Source organism: Tachyglossus aculeatus, chromosome 6, assembly GCF_015852505.1.
Source record: "Tachyglossus aculeatus isolate mTacAcu1 chromosome 6, mTacAcu1.pri, whole genome shotgun sequence".
Lineage (NCBI taxonomy): Eukaryota > Metazoa > Chordata > Mammalia > Monotremata > Tachyglossidae > Tachyglossus > Tachyglossus aculeatus.
The window spans coordinates 48,374,017-48,389,716 of NC_052071.1; the positions used below are offsets into that span (position 1 = coordinate 48,374,017).

Genomic DNA, 15,700 nt, shown 5'->3' on the forward strand with positions numbered 1-15,700 from the left:
GTCCCTACCCAACAGTGGGCTCACAGTCTAAAAGGGGGAGACAGAGAACAAAACCAAACATACTAACAAAATAAAATAAATAGAATAATAAATATGTACAAACATATATACATATATACAGGTGCTGTGGGGAAGGGAAGGAGGTAAGATGGGGGGGATGGAGAGGGGGACGAGGGGGAGAGGAAGGAAGGGGTTAATACGGTGTTTGGCACATAGTAGGCAACTAACCAGTACCACATTTACTACCTATCTACCTTGTTGAACTTTCTCAAGCACTTAGTACAGTGCTCTGCACACAGTTCTCAAATATCATTTATTATTGTTGTTGAATTTAAATGACTCATCAAATGTCACACAGTAGGCACATGGAACCCAGGTCCTTTGATTCCTAGACCCCTGCCTTTTTAACTAGACCACACTGCTCCATTAACCCTCGGTAAATCAATCAATCAATCAATTGTATTTATTGAGCACTTAGTGTGTGCAGAGCACTGTACTAAGCGCTTGGGAAGTACAAGTTGGCAACATATGGAGACAGTCCCTACCCAACAGTGGGCTCACAGTCTAAAAGACAGTAAAGCTGTAAATGGGAGTTGTCTGTGGTTTTTGTTTGTTTTTTTTAAATAACCTCTACGTGGTACTTTGCATTGTGATGACCCATCTTACCAGCCGACTGGCAGGGAAGAGAAAGTGAGTGGTCTTGGGCAAACTATGGGTGTTAAAATCAATTACTTTGCCAAAATTCTCGGGAGGCTCTATGATGTGGGATTGGTGAAGTCGAGGAAGAGAATTCACCCATCCCTCCCCATCCCTTTCCTCCCATTTCCTCCCTTCAAGGCCCTGCTGAGAGCTCACCTCCTCCAGGAGGCCTTCCCAGACTGAGCCCCTTCCTTCCTCTCCCCCTCGCCCCCCTCTCCATCCCCCCCTTCTTACCTCCTTCCCTTCCCCACGGCACCTGTATATATGTATATATGTTTGTACATATTTATTACTCTATTTTACTTGTACATATCTATTCTATTTATTTTATTTTGTTAGTATGTTTGGTTTTGTTCTCCGTCTCCCCCTTTTAGACTGTGAGCCCACTGTTGGGCAGGGACTGTCTCTACATGTTGCCAATTTGTACTTCCCAAGCGCTTAGTACAGTGCTCTGCACATAGTAAGCGCTCAATAAATACGATTGATGATGATGATGTTGGGTAGGGACTGTCTCTATATGTTGCCAACTTGTCCTTCCCAAGCGCTTAGTACAGTGCTCTGCACATAGTAAGCGCTCAATAAATACGATTGATGATGATGATGTTGGGTAGGGACCGTCTCTCTATGTTGCCAACTTGTCCTTCCCAAGCGCTTAGTACAGTGCCCTGCACCCAGTAAGCGCTCAATAAATACGATTGATGATGATGACAGTAGGCGCTCAATAAAGACGATTGAATGAATGAACTTTTCTGCTCCCTCCCTGGAGGGGCGGGGGGAGGCCACGCCCCCTCCGGCGGCACCAGCCAATCACCGCCAGGAGTGGGCGGGGCCGACGTCGGGCCGTCGCCCCCCTCCGGAGCCCGGCCAATCATCGGCGGAGGTGGGCGTGGCTTCGGCGATAAGCCACGCCCCCCGGGTCAGGGGGCTATATAAGGGCGCGCGCCGGGCGGGAAGGGTAAGATGGCCGCGTAGCGAGGCGGAGCGGTTGCTTTCTGCCCCTCCCTCGGCGCGACTGCGGCGGAGATGCCGAACATAAAGATCTTCAGCGGCAGCTCCCACCAGGACCTGTCCCAGAAAATCGCCGATCGCCTGGGGCTGGAGCTGGGCAAGGTGGTGACCAAGAAATTCAGCAACCAGGAGACCTGGTGAGGAGGCCGCCCACGCGGGAGCCGGCCCGCGGTTTCAGGCCGCGGGGGCTGTCGGGAGTTGTAGTCTCCTGTAGTCCCCTGCGCGCGGCGCTAGGGCGGCGCTGGCGGGGCCGGGGACTACGGTTCCCGGCGTGCACCGCGCGGGCGGGGGCGCGCCCATTCGGATCGGGGGGGGGGGGGGCGCGCTGTCGGCGGGGCGTACCAACAGCCGCCGCTGACGGGGGGGGGGCGCTGTGGGATGAAAGACACGTGGCCCCGCGCGGCCCCGGCCTTCATCATCATCAATCGCATTTATTCATCATCATCATCATCAATCGTATTTATTGAGCGCTTACTGTGTGCAGAGCACTGTGCTAAGCGCTTGGGAAGTACAAATTGGCAACATCTAGAGACAGTCCCTACCCAACAGTGGGCTCACAGTCTAAGAGGGGGAGACAGAGAACAAAACCAAACATACTAACAAAATAAAATGAATAGATATGTACAAATAAAATAGAGTAAAAAATATGTACAAACATATATACATATATACAGGTACATATGTACAAATAAAATAAATAAATAAAGAGTAAGAAATATGCACAAACATATATACAGGTACACATATACAGGCGTTCTGCACATTCATCCAGTCGTATTTATTGAGCGCCTCCCGTGTGCGCTGTGCTAAGCGCTTGGGAAGTCAATCAGTCAATCGTAGTTATTGAGCGCTTACTGTGTGCAGAGCACTGTACTAAGCGCTTGGGAAGTACAAGTTGGCAACATAGAGAGACAGTCCCTACCCAACAGTGGGCTCACAGTCTAAAAGGGGGAGACAGACAACAAAACCAAACATACTAACAAAATAAAATAAATAGAATAGATATGTACAAATAAAATAGAGTAAAAAATATGTACAAACATATATACATATATACAGGTACATATGTACAAATAAAATAAATAGTAAGAAATATGTACAAACATATATACAGGTACATATATACAGGCGTTCTGCACATTCATCCAGTCGTATTTATTGAGCGCCTCCCGTGTGCGCTGTACTAAGCGCTTGGGAAGTCAATCAGTCGTATTTATTGAGCGCTTACTGTGTGCAGAGCACTGTACTAAGCGCTTGGGAAGTCCAAGTCGGCAACGTATAGAGACAGTCCCTACCCAACATTGGGCTCACAGTCTAGAAGGGGGAGACAGAGAACAAAACATTAATAAAATAAATAGAATTTGGGACAACTTGATTCAATCAATCAGTCGTATTTATTGAGCGCTTACGGTGTGCAGAGCACTGGACTAAGCGCTTGGGAAGTCCAAATCGGCAACGTATAGAGACAGTCCCTACCCAACAGCGGGCTCACAGTCTAGAAGGGGGAGACAGACAACAAAACATTAGTTAAATAGAATTTGGGACAACTTGATTCAATCAATCAATCGTATTTATTGAGAGCTTACGGTGTGCAGAGCACTGGACTAAGCGCTTGGGAAGTCCAAGTTGGCAACGTATAGAGACAGTCCCTACCCAACAGCGGGCCCACAGTCTAGAAGGGGGAGACGGACAACAAAACAAAACATTAATAAAATAAATAGAATTGGGGACAACTTGATTCAATCAACCATATTTATTGAGCGCTTACGGTGTGCAGAGCACTGTACCAAGCGCTTGGGAAGTCCAAGTTGGCAACATATAGAGACGGTCCCTGCCCAACAGCGGGCTCACAGTCTAGAAGGGGGAGACAGAGAACAAAACCAAACATACTAACAAAATAAAATAAATAGAATAGATATGTACAAATAAAATAAATAGAGTAATAAATATGTACAGACAAGTCGGGCAACATCTAGAGGCGGTCCCTACCCAACAGCGGGCTCACAGTCTAGAACGGGGAGATGGACAACAAAACAAAACATTAATAAAATAAATAGAATTTGGGACAACTTGATTCAATCAATCAGTCGTATTTATTGAGCGCTTACTGTGTGCAGAGCACTGGACTAAGCTCTTGGGAAGTGCAAGTTGGCAACATAGACAGTCCCTACCCAACAGTGGGCTCACAGTCTAAAAGGGGGAGACGGACAACAAAACCAAACATATTAACAAAATAAAGTAAATAGAACAGATATGTACAAGTAAAATAAATAGAGTAATAAATATGTACAAACATATACATATATGCAGGTGCTGTAGGGAAGGGAAGGAGGCAAGACGGGGGGGACGGAGAGGGGAAGAGGAAGGAAGGGGCTCAGTTTGGGAAGGCCTCCTGGAGGAGGTGAGCCTTCAGTAGGGCCTTGAAGGGAGGAAGAGAGCCAGCTCTCCAGCATCTCCCCCAGTGCTTAGAACAGTGCATAGTAAGCGCTTAACAAATACCAACATTATTCTATGTGGGACTTAATTGCCTTATATCTATCCCAGCACTTAATCCAATGCTTGACACATAAATACGATTGACTGCTTGGTTGATTGATGTAGAGACGGTCCCTACCCAACAGCGGGCTCACAGTCTAGAAGAGGGAGACAGACAACAAAACATTAACAAAATAAAATAAATTCGTACAAATAGAGTAATAAATGCGTACAAACATATATACAGGTGGTGTGGGGAGGGGAAGGAGATAAGGTGGGGGGGGAGGAAGGAGGGGGCTCAGTTTGGGAAGGCCTCAGTCAAGGGAAGTGCACATAGGAATCAATAATAATAATGGCATTTATTAAGCGCCTTACTATGTTAAAAGCACTGTTCTAAGCGCTGGGGAGGTTACAAGGTGATCAGGTTGTCCCAAAGGGGGATCACAGTCTTCATCCCCATTTGACAGATGAGGGAACTGAGGTCCAGAGAAGTGAAGTGAACCCCCTCTTTCCTCTCCCCCTCCTCCCCCTCCCCATGCCCCCCACCTTACCTCCTCCACCTCCCCACAGAACCTGTATATGTATAAATATATATGTTTATACATATTTATTACTCTATTTTACTTGTACATATTTATTCTATTTATTTTATTTTGTTAATATGTTTTGTTGTCTGTCTCCCCCTTCTAGACTGTGAGCCCGCTGTTGGGAAGGGACCGTCTCTATATGTTGCCAGCTTGTACTTCTCAAGCGCTTAGTACAGTGCTCCACACACAGTAAGCACTCAATAAATATGAATGAATGAAAGTGACTTGCCCAAAGTCACACAGCTGACAAGTGGCGGAGCTGGGATTTGAACCCGTGACCTCTGACTCCAAAGCCCGGGCTCTTTCCACTGAGCCACGCTGCTTCTCTACTCATTATTTATTCATATAGCTTTAATTCTATTTGTTCTGACGATTTTGGCACCTGTCTCCATGTTTTGTTGTCTCTCTCCCCCTTCTAGACTGTGAGCCTGTTGTTGGGTAGCCGACAACATATGTTGCAGACTTGGACTTCCCAAGCGCTTAGTACAGTGCTCTGCACACAGCGCTCAATGAATACGATTGAATGAATGAATGAATTCACTTAATTGTATTTATTGAGCGCTTACTGTGCGCAGACCACTGTATGGCTCAGTGAAAAGAGCCCCGGACTTGGGAGTCAGAGGTCGTGGGTTCTAATCCCACTTGTCAGCTGGGTGACTTTTGGGCAAGTCGCTTCTCTGGGCCTCAGTGACCTCATCTGTAAAATGGGGGTGAAGACTGAGCCCCACGTGGGATAACCTGATTACCTTGTATCTCCCCCAGTGCTTAGAACAGTGCTTGGCACATAGTAAGCACCTAACAAATACCAACGTTATTATTATTATTTTTTTATTATTATTATGAGAACCCGGGTTTGGGAGTCAGGTCATGGGTTCTAATCCAGCCTCGGCCGCTTGTCAGCTGTGTGACTTTCGGGCAAGTCACTTCACTTCTCTGGGCCTCCGTTACCTCATCTGGAAAATGGGGATGAAGACTGAGCCCCACGTGGGACAACCTGATCACCTTGTATCCCCCCAGCACTTAGTGCTTTGCACATAGTAAGTGCTTAACAAATACCATCATTATTAAGCACTTGGGCAACAAACAGAGACAATCCCCACCCACAGCAGACTCACAGTCTAGAAGGGGGACACAGACAACAAAACAAGCAGACAGGCATCAACAGCATCAAAGTAGATAAATAGAATTATAGATATAGACACCTAATCCCGGCTCTGCCACTTATTAGCTGTGTGACTTTGGGCAATTTAAGTCACCTAAGTTGAAGTCACTTAACTTCTCTGTGCCTCAGTAACCTCACCTGGAAAATGGGGACTAAGAGCCCCACGTGGGACAACCTGATTACCTTGTATCTACCCCAGCGCTTAGAACAGTCCGTGGCACATAGTAAGTGCTTAACAAATGCCATCATCATTATCACACTACAACAGTTAGAAGACTGTGAGCCCTTTTAGACTGTGAGCCCACTGTTGGGTAGGGACCGTCTCTATATGTTGCCAACTTGTACTTCCCAAGCGCTTAGTACAGTGCTCTGCACACAGTAAGTGCTCAATAGATGCGATTGATTGATTGAAGACATTTTCCCTGGCCACAGCAAGCTTAGTTCAGAGGTATGTGGAGTCTCCTGAAAAATGACCTATATAATCAAGGTGTCCTGTATAAGGTGGGGTGTCTTCCCTATAACTATGCTAATAAACCCCCCCCATCTGCACGAGAAGACAAAGTATAGTAATTAGTGGAGAGTGTGGTAAATGTATCTTTAGAGGCATCCCCGTCTAAAATGCCATTTTTGAAGGAAACCCCTCCCTCGATTCCCAGCTCCTTGTAGAAGTGTGTTCACTGTAAACTAGGAATTAAGTAGCAGTGTGTTCACTGTAAACTAGGAATTAAGTAGCCCTGTTAAATCTCAAAATGGCAATTACCGGCTCTGCCAGGAAACTCTGCCCCTTTAGCCCCTTCCAGCATCAGGACTCCTTTTTTCATCAAGTAAATGTTCGTAGTAAATCATCCTTCACATTCTGTTCTCCAGTAATACCAGGTGATGTCTCAGAACAGGCAGATAAAATTGCTGAAAGGCCAGTGTTCCGATCACAGAGCAAGTTGTGTGGGTTCGACTGCTGGACAGCAACACATGACAAAAGCTAAAGCTGAGCTGATAGTACTAGTAGCTGCTAATTCGTTGGGCTTCTTGCCCAGCAGTTCCATGGTACGGCAACAGCAGTCTGAATTTCTGTGAGCAATTGTGGTTACTGTCTGATCGCCCAGTCTCATGTGGCACATTGCATAAAATCTACAGTGTCTCCCTGGTAGGCTTTGGGTTCTCTTAGAGGCAAGGGATGGTAGCTCAGAGCCAACTTTTGGAGGCTTGCAGGTAAGAATCCAGTTGAGCAGTGAGTATTTCATGTCATAAATCTGTGAAGGAAGCAGTTTGACACTCGCTTGGGTGGCCCTGTGCAGTTGGTGCTGAAGCTTTGGCAGGGTGGCTTCTGAGATCATTATCTTTGTTTCCAATTGTAGGAGGTTTTTATTCTATTAAGCCTAGGGTTCCCGCTGTTCCTAAAGATCTCAGCTTAGTGGGCACCCCCACCAAGAGGAATAGCGGTTGTTATAGTTTGGGGGGTTGTTTCAGTGATCTCAGAATCTTCTTGAGCCCAAAGTAGGAACTCGGGGGTATCTACAAATCCCTAACATCAAGAGGGAGAAGCGGTGGGAGAGAAAGGGACGGACCGCTTTCCCTGCCAGGCAGCCGAGACCGGCTTGAGCAGCGGACGGCTGGCATTTATGCCCCATGTCAGCTTCTATTACCAACCCACACCTTATTGGGCCTTCCAGTGACGGTGTGAAGTGAACCCTGATACTTAGAGGCCCACGGTTCCTTGCCGAAAAGGCTGTTCCAAACAGCGTGACCAGGAAAAAAAGACATGTGAAAACAGGAAAAAAATGGGGTTAGGTTTGGACAAACAGAGGCAATGGGCCTTTAGTAAACGTTGCTCATTGATTTCAAGAAAAGAGATGTCGGAAAGCTGTAGCCTTGTAAATCCAGTGGGGTTTTCTGCGCCTGATAATCTAGTTTCCCTTTTTTAAATCTTGGACAGATGTGACACTGTAGGAATGATAAACGAGCTTGCCTTTACCCCAGCATTGAGTAGACATCATCATCATCATCATCATCATCAATCGTATTTATTGAGCGCTTACTATGTGCAGAGCACTGTACTAAGCGCTTGGGAAGTACCAATTGGCAACATATAGAGACAGTCCCTACCCAACAGTGGGCTCACAGTCTAAAAGGGGGAGACAGAGAACAAAACCAAACATACTAACAAAATAAAATGAATGGAATAGCTATGTACAAGTAAAATAAATAAATAAATAGAGTAATGAATATGTACAAACATATATACATATATACAGGTGCTGTGGGGAAGGGAAGGAGGTAGGATGGGGGGATAGAGAGGGGGAGAGGAAGGAAGGGGCTCAGTCTGGGAAGGTCTCCTGGAGGAGGTGAGCTCTCAGCAGGGCCTTGAAGGGAGGAAGAGAGCTAGCTTGGCGGATGGGCAGAGGGAGGGCATTCCAGGCCCGAATGAATGAATTCATTCCAAAAAAAAAAATATCTGATCACCTTAAGCGTAAACCACTTGTGGACAGGGAACAGGTGTTTAATCATTTCACTTCGTCACTCTCCTTTCATACAGCGTGGAAATCGGTGAGAGCGTCCGTGGCGAGGATGTGTACATTGTGCAGAGTGGCTGCGGAGAGATCAATGACAACCTAATGGAGCTCCTCATCATGATCAATGCCTGCAAGATCGCTTCAGCCAGCCGTGTCACCGCAGTCATCCCCTGCTTCCCATATGCCCGCCAGGACAAGAAAGATAAGGTAGCCAAGGGAGGGGCATGGCAGCCGTGGTTTGCCCTTGTAACCTCAGAGTTGCCACCTGATGAGAAGCAGCATGGCTTAGTAAAAAGAGCATGAGCTTGGGAGTCAGAGGTGGTGGGTTCTAATCCCGGCTCCGCCACTTGTCAGCTGTGTGACTATGAGCAAGTCACTTCTTTGAGCCTGTTACCTCATCTGTAAAATGAGGATTCAGATTGCGAGCCCCTTGGGGGACAACCTGATTACCTTGTATCTTCCCCAGCGCTTAGAACCGTGCTTGCCGCATCGTAAGTGCTTAATAGATACCGTCATCATCAACAACTGACGAAGTGTTGGTGTTTGTGAATTCTGATGGACACTTTTCTCCCCTTCTCTCCCACCTTTAGAGTCGAGCCCCGATCTCTGCAAAGCTTGTGGCCAATATGTTGTCTGTAGCAGGGGCAGACCACATAATCACCATGGACCTACATGCTTCTCAGATCCAGGTATGAATGGGCCGCAAAGCTTGCCGAGGATGATGGATGCTGAGACTTCAGAGGGGTGAGGGCGGGGAAGCAAATAGAGCCCAGCGTCTCCCAAGCTGGAAAGCACTGCCAAGACTGGTGATATCGTCATCATCGATCGTATTTATTGAGCGCTTACTATGTGCAGAGCACATAGTATGATATGGAGGTGTGATGAGCACAGGCTTTGAATGATGGACATCAGAGAGTCCTAACTGTCCCCACTTTGTGAGGAAGGACGAGATCAGCCATTTGGAGCGGACCATGTGTATGCTCATTTTGTCCTTGCCCTCTTTCTCAGGGCTTCTTTGATATTCCTGTGGATAACTTATATGCTGAGCCAGCTGTCCTGAAATGGATCAGAGAGAACATTGTCGAATGGAAGAACTGTACTATTGTTTCACCTGATGCTGGTGGAGCTAAAAGGTAGGCTTGATTTGGCAATTTCAACATCCCCATCCCCGCTAGGCCCCTGGGTTGAGTTGGTCATTTACAGCTACTTGGTCAGAGCTCTTGTCATGGATGCCGCCTGGAATTGGGTGTATGACAAGCGCAGGATGTTTGCAGATCTAATCTGGATGGGGATGACGCTCCATGCTTGTTCTATGTTATGAATCAAGGTCCTCTGTCTCCCAGTGCTCTTTCCATTAGGCCGTGCTCCTTTTAATGACATCAGGGAGTATTTTGATCCATGTGGTGTTAGAACAACAAGCAGAGCAGGAATAAGTTGACAGCCCCAAATTCCAGGCTGTCCGTCAGTTGCTCCCAGTTTAAGCTTTGTTGCTTTTATTCATTCATATTTATTGAGCACTTACGGTGTGCCGAGCACTGTACTAAGCGCTTGGGAAGTACAAGTTGGCAGCATATAGAGACGGTCCCTACCCAACAGCGGGCTCACAGTCTAGAAGGGGGAGACAGACAACAAAACAAAACATATTAACAAAATAAAATAAATGGAATAAATGTGTACAAGTAAAATAGAGTAATAAATATGTACAAACATATATACAGGTGTGGTGGGGAGGGGAAGGAGGTAAGGCAGGGGGATGGGGAGGAGGAGGAAGGGGATAGGAAGGCCTGATGTGCAGATTGATTGGTAGCCACTGGAGATTTTTGAGGAGGGGAGTAACATGCCCAGAGCGTTTTTGCACAAGGACGATCCGGGCAGCGGTGTGAAGTATGGATTGAAGTCGGGAGAGACAGGTGGATGGGAGATCGTAGAGGAGGCTGCAGTAATCCAGTCGGGATAGGATGAGAACTCTGCGAGGTTGGCCTCGACATGGCTATTCCATCCCTGTTGAAACTTCGAGCCTATTTTGTCTGTGCTATGTCTTAATGTTTCATCATTCCTGATGTGTCTGCCTCCATTCCCGTCTCCCGACTTGGGAGCCCCTGAGGAACAGGGACTGTGTCTAATTTGCACCTGTGTATTGTTTCCCAGCCACTAGTATAAGCATTTTCGGAAATACAATTACTACTACTCCATTTCACAGTGTACATAATAGTATCAGTTGTACATGTGGGAATGATATACCCTTGAGACAGGAAGAATTTTAGGCCTAGAAAAGAGCCAGAGGACCTGTATTCTAATCCCCGCTCTGCCACTTGCTTACTGTGCGACCTTGGGCAAGTCACTTAACTTAAATGTGGCCTCAGCTTCCCCAACTGTAAAATGGGGATTCCATGACTGTTCCCCAAAAGCAGTGTGGGCTACTGGATAGAGCAAATGCCCGGGAGTCAGAATGACCTGGGTTCTTATCCCGGCTCTGCCACTCACCTGCTATGTGACCTTGGGCAAGTCACTTAACTTCTCTGTGCCTCAGATACCACATCTGTAAAATGGGGATGAGACCGTGAGAACCACGTGGGACATGGAATGTGTCCAACCTGATTGGCTTCTTGCAGAGAAATCACTTTCTCCGAAAGCTTGGAAGATTGGTTGACTTGTCTGGGAAGTTTAAAAGTTTTGGTGGAAACAGTCCATAAAAAGGGTCTCGATTTGTACACGTAGCTAGTGTTACTTGTCCCTACTGAGTTTGGATTGTGAACGGATTGAGGATGTGGAGTGGGGAGGTTAGAATCAGTCCTAAAGGGCTCGGATCTAAATTAGGATAGTCAGGAAATCAAGGGATTAGTCTACAAATGTGGTGACACTCCATACTATGCTCTTTGGGGTGGGTTCCCATCTGGTGGGGTTTGCAGTGCCATATTAGTATTTACCTCTAAATCCCCGTGTCTTCCAGGGTCACCTCTATCGCTGACCGGTTGAATGTGGACTTTGCACTGATACACAAGGAGCGGAAGAAGGCCAACGAAGTGGACCGAATGGTGCTTGTGGGGGATGTGAAGGACCGGGTGGCCATCCTAGTAGATGACATGGCAGACACATGTGGCACCATCTGCCATGCAGCAGACAAGTGAGTAGGGGTGGGCAGTTCCAAGATGATGGCTAGAGTGAAGCTTACAGCTTTGATTTTGTAAAAAGATCCACGGGGGTGGCATTTCTTTGCACTTGCTAGGCAGATTTTTCCAAATGCCCCACACCAAATCCGAGGGTCGCGTGTTGCAGCAGTCCTTTACCCAGAGAAACAACCACCTTACAGAACCGTTGAGGCTATTGGTGACAATATAAATAATAATCATAATGTTGGCATTTGTTAAGCGCTTACTATGTGCAAAGCACTGTTCTAAGCGCTTGGGGGATACAAAGTGATCAGGTTGTCCCACGTGGGGCTCACAGTCTTAATCCCCATTTTACAGATGAGGTAACTGAGGCTCAGAGAGGTTAAGTGACTTGCCCAAGGTTACACAGCAGACATGTGGCGGAGCCGGGATTCGAACCCATGACCTCTGACTCCAAAGCCCGTGCTCTTTCCACTGAGCCATGCTGCTTTTCTAAATAAATGGGAAACACATCTCAGTCTCATTGAGTAGGCTATCATTTTGAAGGCATTTTCTGTCATGGGCCTAGTGTTGGTGCTAAAGTCACTACCCCCTGAAATTCTTAGTCATTCATTCATTTCATTCAGTTGTATTGAGCACTTACTGTGTGCATTCATTCATTCAATCGTATTTATTGAGCACTTACTGTGTGCAGAGCACTGTACTAAGAGCTTGGGAAGTACCAATCGGCTACATGCAGAGAGGGTCCCTACCCAACAACGGGCTCACAGTCTAGAAGGGGGAGACAGACAACAAAACAAGTAGACAGGTGTCGATACCATCAGAATAAGTAGAATTATAGCTATGTACACGTCATTAATAAAATAGAGTGCTATGTACAAATATATGCAAGTGCTGTGGGGAGGGGAAGGAGGTAGGGTAGAGGGAGGGAGGGTGATGGGGAGGAGAGGAAAAAGGGAAGGCTCAGTCTGGGAAGGCCTCCTGGAGGAGGTGAGCTTTCAGTAGGGCTTTGGTTTCTTAATTTCAGGAGTTTTCCCAGTGACTGACTCATGCCAGCCCAAGAGCCTCCAAGGGGACCAGCGTGACTAATTATCTGTTCATGTCCACATTCTAGACTATTATCAGCTGGAGCCACCAAAGTTTATGCTATCCTAACACATGGAATCTTCTCTGGGCCTGCCATTTCTCGAATCAACAATGCTTGCTTTGAGGCTGTAGTGGTTACAAACACAATACCTCAGGAGGACAAGATGAAGCACTGCCCTAAAATCCAGGTGAGATTAGAGTCTTGATTAAATCTGGCATCTTAGACTGGGATTTGGAAGTGAAGGGGCTGGGAGTGGGCCAGAGGCTGCATCTTCATTCCCCAGCATAATAATAATAATAATTATGGTATTTGTTAAACACTGTGCCAAGCACTGGGGTGGATACAAGGTGATCAGGTTGTGCCACATGGGGCGCACAGTCTTAATCCCCATTTTACAGATGAGGTAACTGAGGCACAGAAAAGGTAAGTGACTTGGCCAAGGTCACCCAGCAGACAAGTGACAGAGCTGGGTTTAGAATCCATGTCCTTTAATTCCCAAGCCTATGCTCCTGCCATGCTGCTTCTCATGTCTTCAGTGGGTGGACCCTGGGTTTGGGGCTGGGATTTTAGGGTGGTTCAATCTTTTCTGACAAAGCTCTTCATTCAATCATATTTATTGAGCACTTACTGTGCAGAGCACTGTACTAAGCGCTTGGGAAGTACAAGTTGGCAACATATAGAGACGGTCCCTACCCAGCAGTGGGCTCACAGTCTGGAAGGGGGAGACAGACAACAAAACATATTAATAAAATAAATAGAATATGTACAAGTAAAATAGAGTAATAAATACGTAAAAGTCTTCAGCCTTTCAAATGCCCATTATGACTTCAGCCAGCACAGGGTGTGTTGTAGTCAACCTAACTGTAATCTCAATTTTGGGTACAGTAACATAGCTAGGGAGTCGTTCTAGGGTGGTCAACAAAACTAAAAAATTCACTTTCCAAGGGACGTGAGATGCTGATGTTCCTATGAAACATTGTGATTTGATGCTTGCAGCTCAGACTTAAGCCTCACCAGCCCTGCCCAGGTGACCACAACTAACTAGGCTCTGATCTTTTTCTCTCCCTATCCAGGTGATTGACATCTCCATGATCCTCGCAGAGGCCATCCGGAGGACTCACAATGGAGAATCCGTGTCCTATCTGTTCAGCCACGTTCCTTTATAACAGACCCCCCTGCGCAACTTCCTTGGCATTTTTTTTTTTTAAAAAAAACAACAACAACCAAAAGTGATTTGGTGTATTATAAAAGGTTCAGTAGCTTTGTTCGAGTTCTGTTCTCCACACTAGCTCCATAACGATCAGGCTTACTGAAGCTGACCCCAGACCTAGAAGAAAATGCTGGGATGCTCTCGTTAGGATGTGGAATGAGCCTGCAGTTCTAACTAGGTCCGTGGAGAGCAGAACTGACACAGACAGCTGGTTCAAAGAAAGCTGGGGAGGGGTTGGGGGTGGATGAATTTTTTTTGGGGGGGTGGGCGGTAGATTACTATGCATGCAAACCCTGCAGAATTTATTTTTTAAACATGAATGAGTTCTCCAAAGACTACAGTCAGAGCCCCAGGCTACCTCTATCCTGCCACTGCCTACTGCAGAGTTCCCTGGAAGATCACCATGGTCCCTAAAGATTGAACGATGGGGCAGCAATCCTTTTGGAAGGGGGCTAGGGGAGCCTTGAAGTCACACTTTTATTTTTTTGGACTGTGAAGTAGTGGCCCTCACAGCTTTTGGTTTTAACACTCCCGTGCCAGATGCTTTTGGGAGATCCAAATGACTGGATTTTTTGAGAAATCAAAATATCTCTCGGAAGCAAGGCCTGCATTTCGTCTCTATTCTCTGAAAATCATACTCATCCCCTGCTCTTAAGCCCCCATCTCTGACTGACTTGACTTTGATTTGCTGCTAACCAAAGCAAGGTGCTCCACTGTTGTGAAGGGGGGTGGCTAGGTTTTGTGTTTTTTCTTCCGTAAAATCTTTTCCTGCCCCCAGCTCTCCAGATCTAAATAGTGGAGAAAGCTTATGTCCCTGAATTGGTTACTGGGTAGCAGGAACTGAAGGGAGGGTATTCTTCATCACTTCCTTTGAGGACTCCTGTGGGCTGGGCAGTAGAGGGAAGAAAATGGTCGATTGGCTGCCTTGGCAGGCGTTATTGAAGCTACTGTTCCCACGTTGCGATGAGCCCAAAGGCAAGATAGCTCCCCTAACTCTAACCCTAGCTTGAAGCCCCCACCATAGGCTGGTACTGTAGGGAAGAGATGCCCGAAGTGACAACTACAGTCTCTTCACAGGAGGTGGAGGGGAGGAGGTGGAAATGTGCAAGAGATCAAGTCAGGGTTAGGTCAATATCTGATGGTGCCTTTTTGTTTGAAAACTCATTCTCCCTTCTCGCTGGAACTCACCCGTATCAAGTGGGACGACAAGGATGGGTTTTGTCTTTACAGGAGGCTAGTGTCTGTGCAATGCATCGGGGGCTAGGTTCTGCTGGAGGTGGGTCTTAGAGGAATGACCCCTCCACCCCCACCCCTCGCCGGTAAGCTGTACTGCCAAGCCTGGCCTGACTCCCAACCGTCTGCGAAGATTTGGCATCTGTGTCAAACTTCAATGAAGGAATTAAAACCTTTTTAAAAAGCAAACTGGAGTTTCTCCACTTTGTATGAGGGCCCTGGGTGATGAGAAGCTGTGTGGCTTTAGTGGAAAGATCCTGGGCTTGGGAGTCAGAGGTGGTGGTGGTTATTATTTCCCTCCTACCTCTCCCAACTCCTTGGGCATGTTCCCTGTTCCTGCTGCCTCCCACTTTCCTCCAATATTTTCTTTGATCCCCCTCCAATCGGGCTTCCACCCCCTTCACTCCACGGAAACTGGCCCTTCAAAGGTCACCAATGATCTCTTTGCCAAATCCGGCAGCCTCTACTCCATCCTAATCCTCCTCAACCTCTCAGCCACCGTCCACACTGGTGGTCTCCTCCTTCTCCTGATAATATCCCACCTTGGCCTCACGGCCCCTGCCCTCTCCTGCTTCTCCTCCGATCTCTCCGGCTGCTCATTCTCAGTCTATTTCTCCTG

At 47.0% G+C, this 15,700-nt stretch overlaps 1 protein-coding gene across 1 annotated transcript; it reads left to right on the forward strand.

Annotated features, from left to right (window-relative positions):
• The first annotated feature begins 1,722 nt into the window (after positions 1–1,722).
• PRPS1 (phosphoribosyl pyrophosphate synthetase 1) lies at positions 1,723–13,840 on the forward strand. The gene is made up of 7 exons (XM_038747994.1): positions 1,723–1,844; positions 8,465–8,648; positions 9,032–9,130; positions 9,450–9,574; positions 11,392–11,565; positions 12,666–12,825; positions 13,712–13,840. The coding sequence occupies exons 1-7, from the start codon at positions 1,723–1,725 to the stop codon at positions 13,802–13,804; spliced, it is 957 nt and encodes a 318-aa protein (XP_038603922.1). The 3' UTR covers positions 13,805–13,840.
• Positions 13,841–15,700: the final 1,860 nt, after the last annotated feature.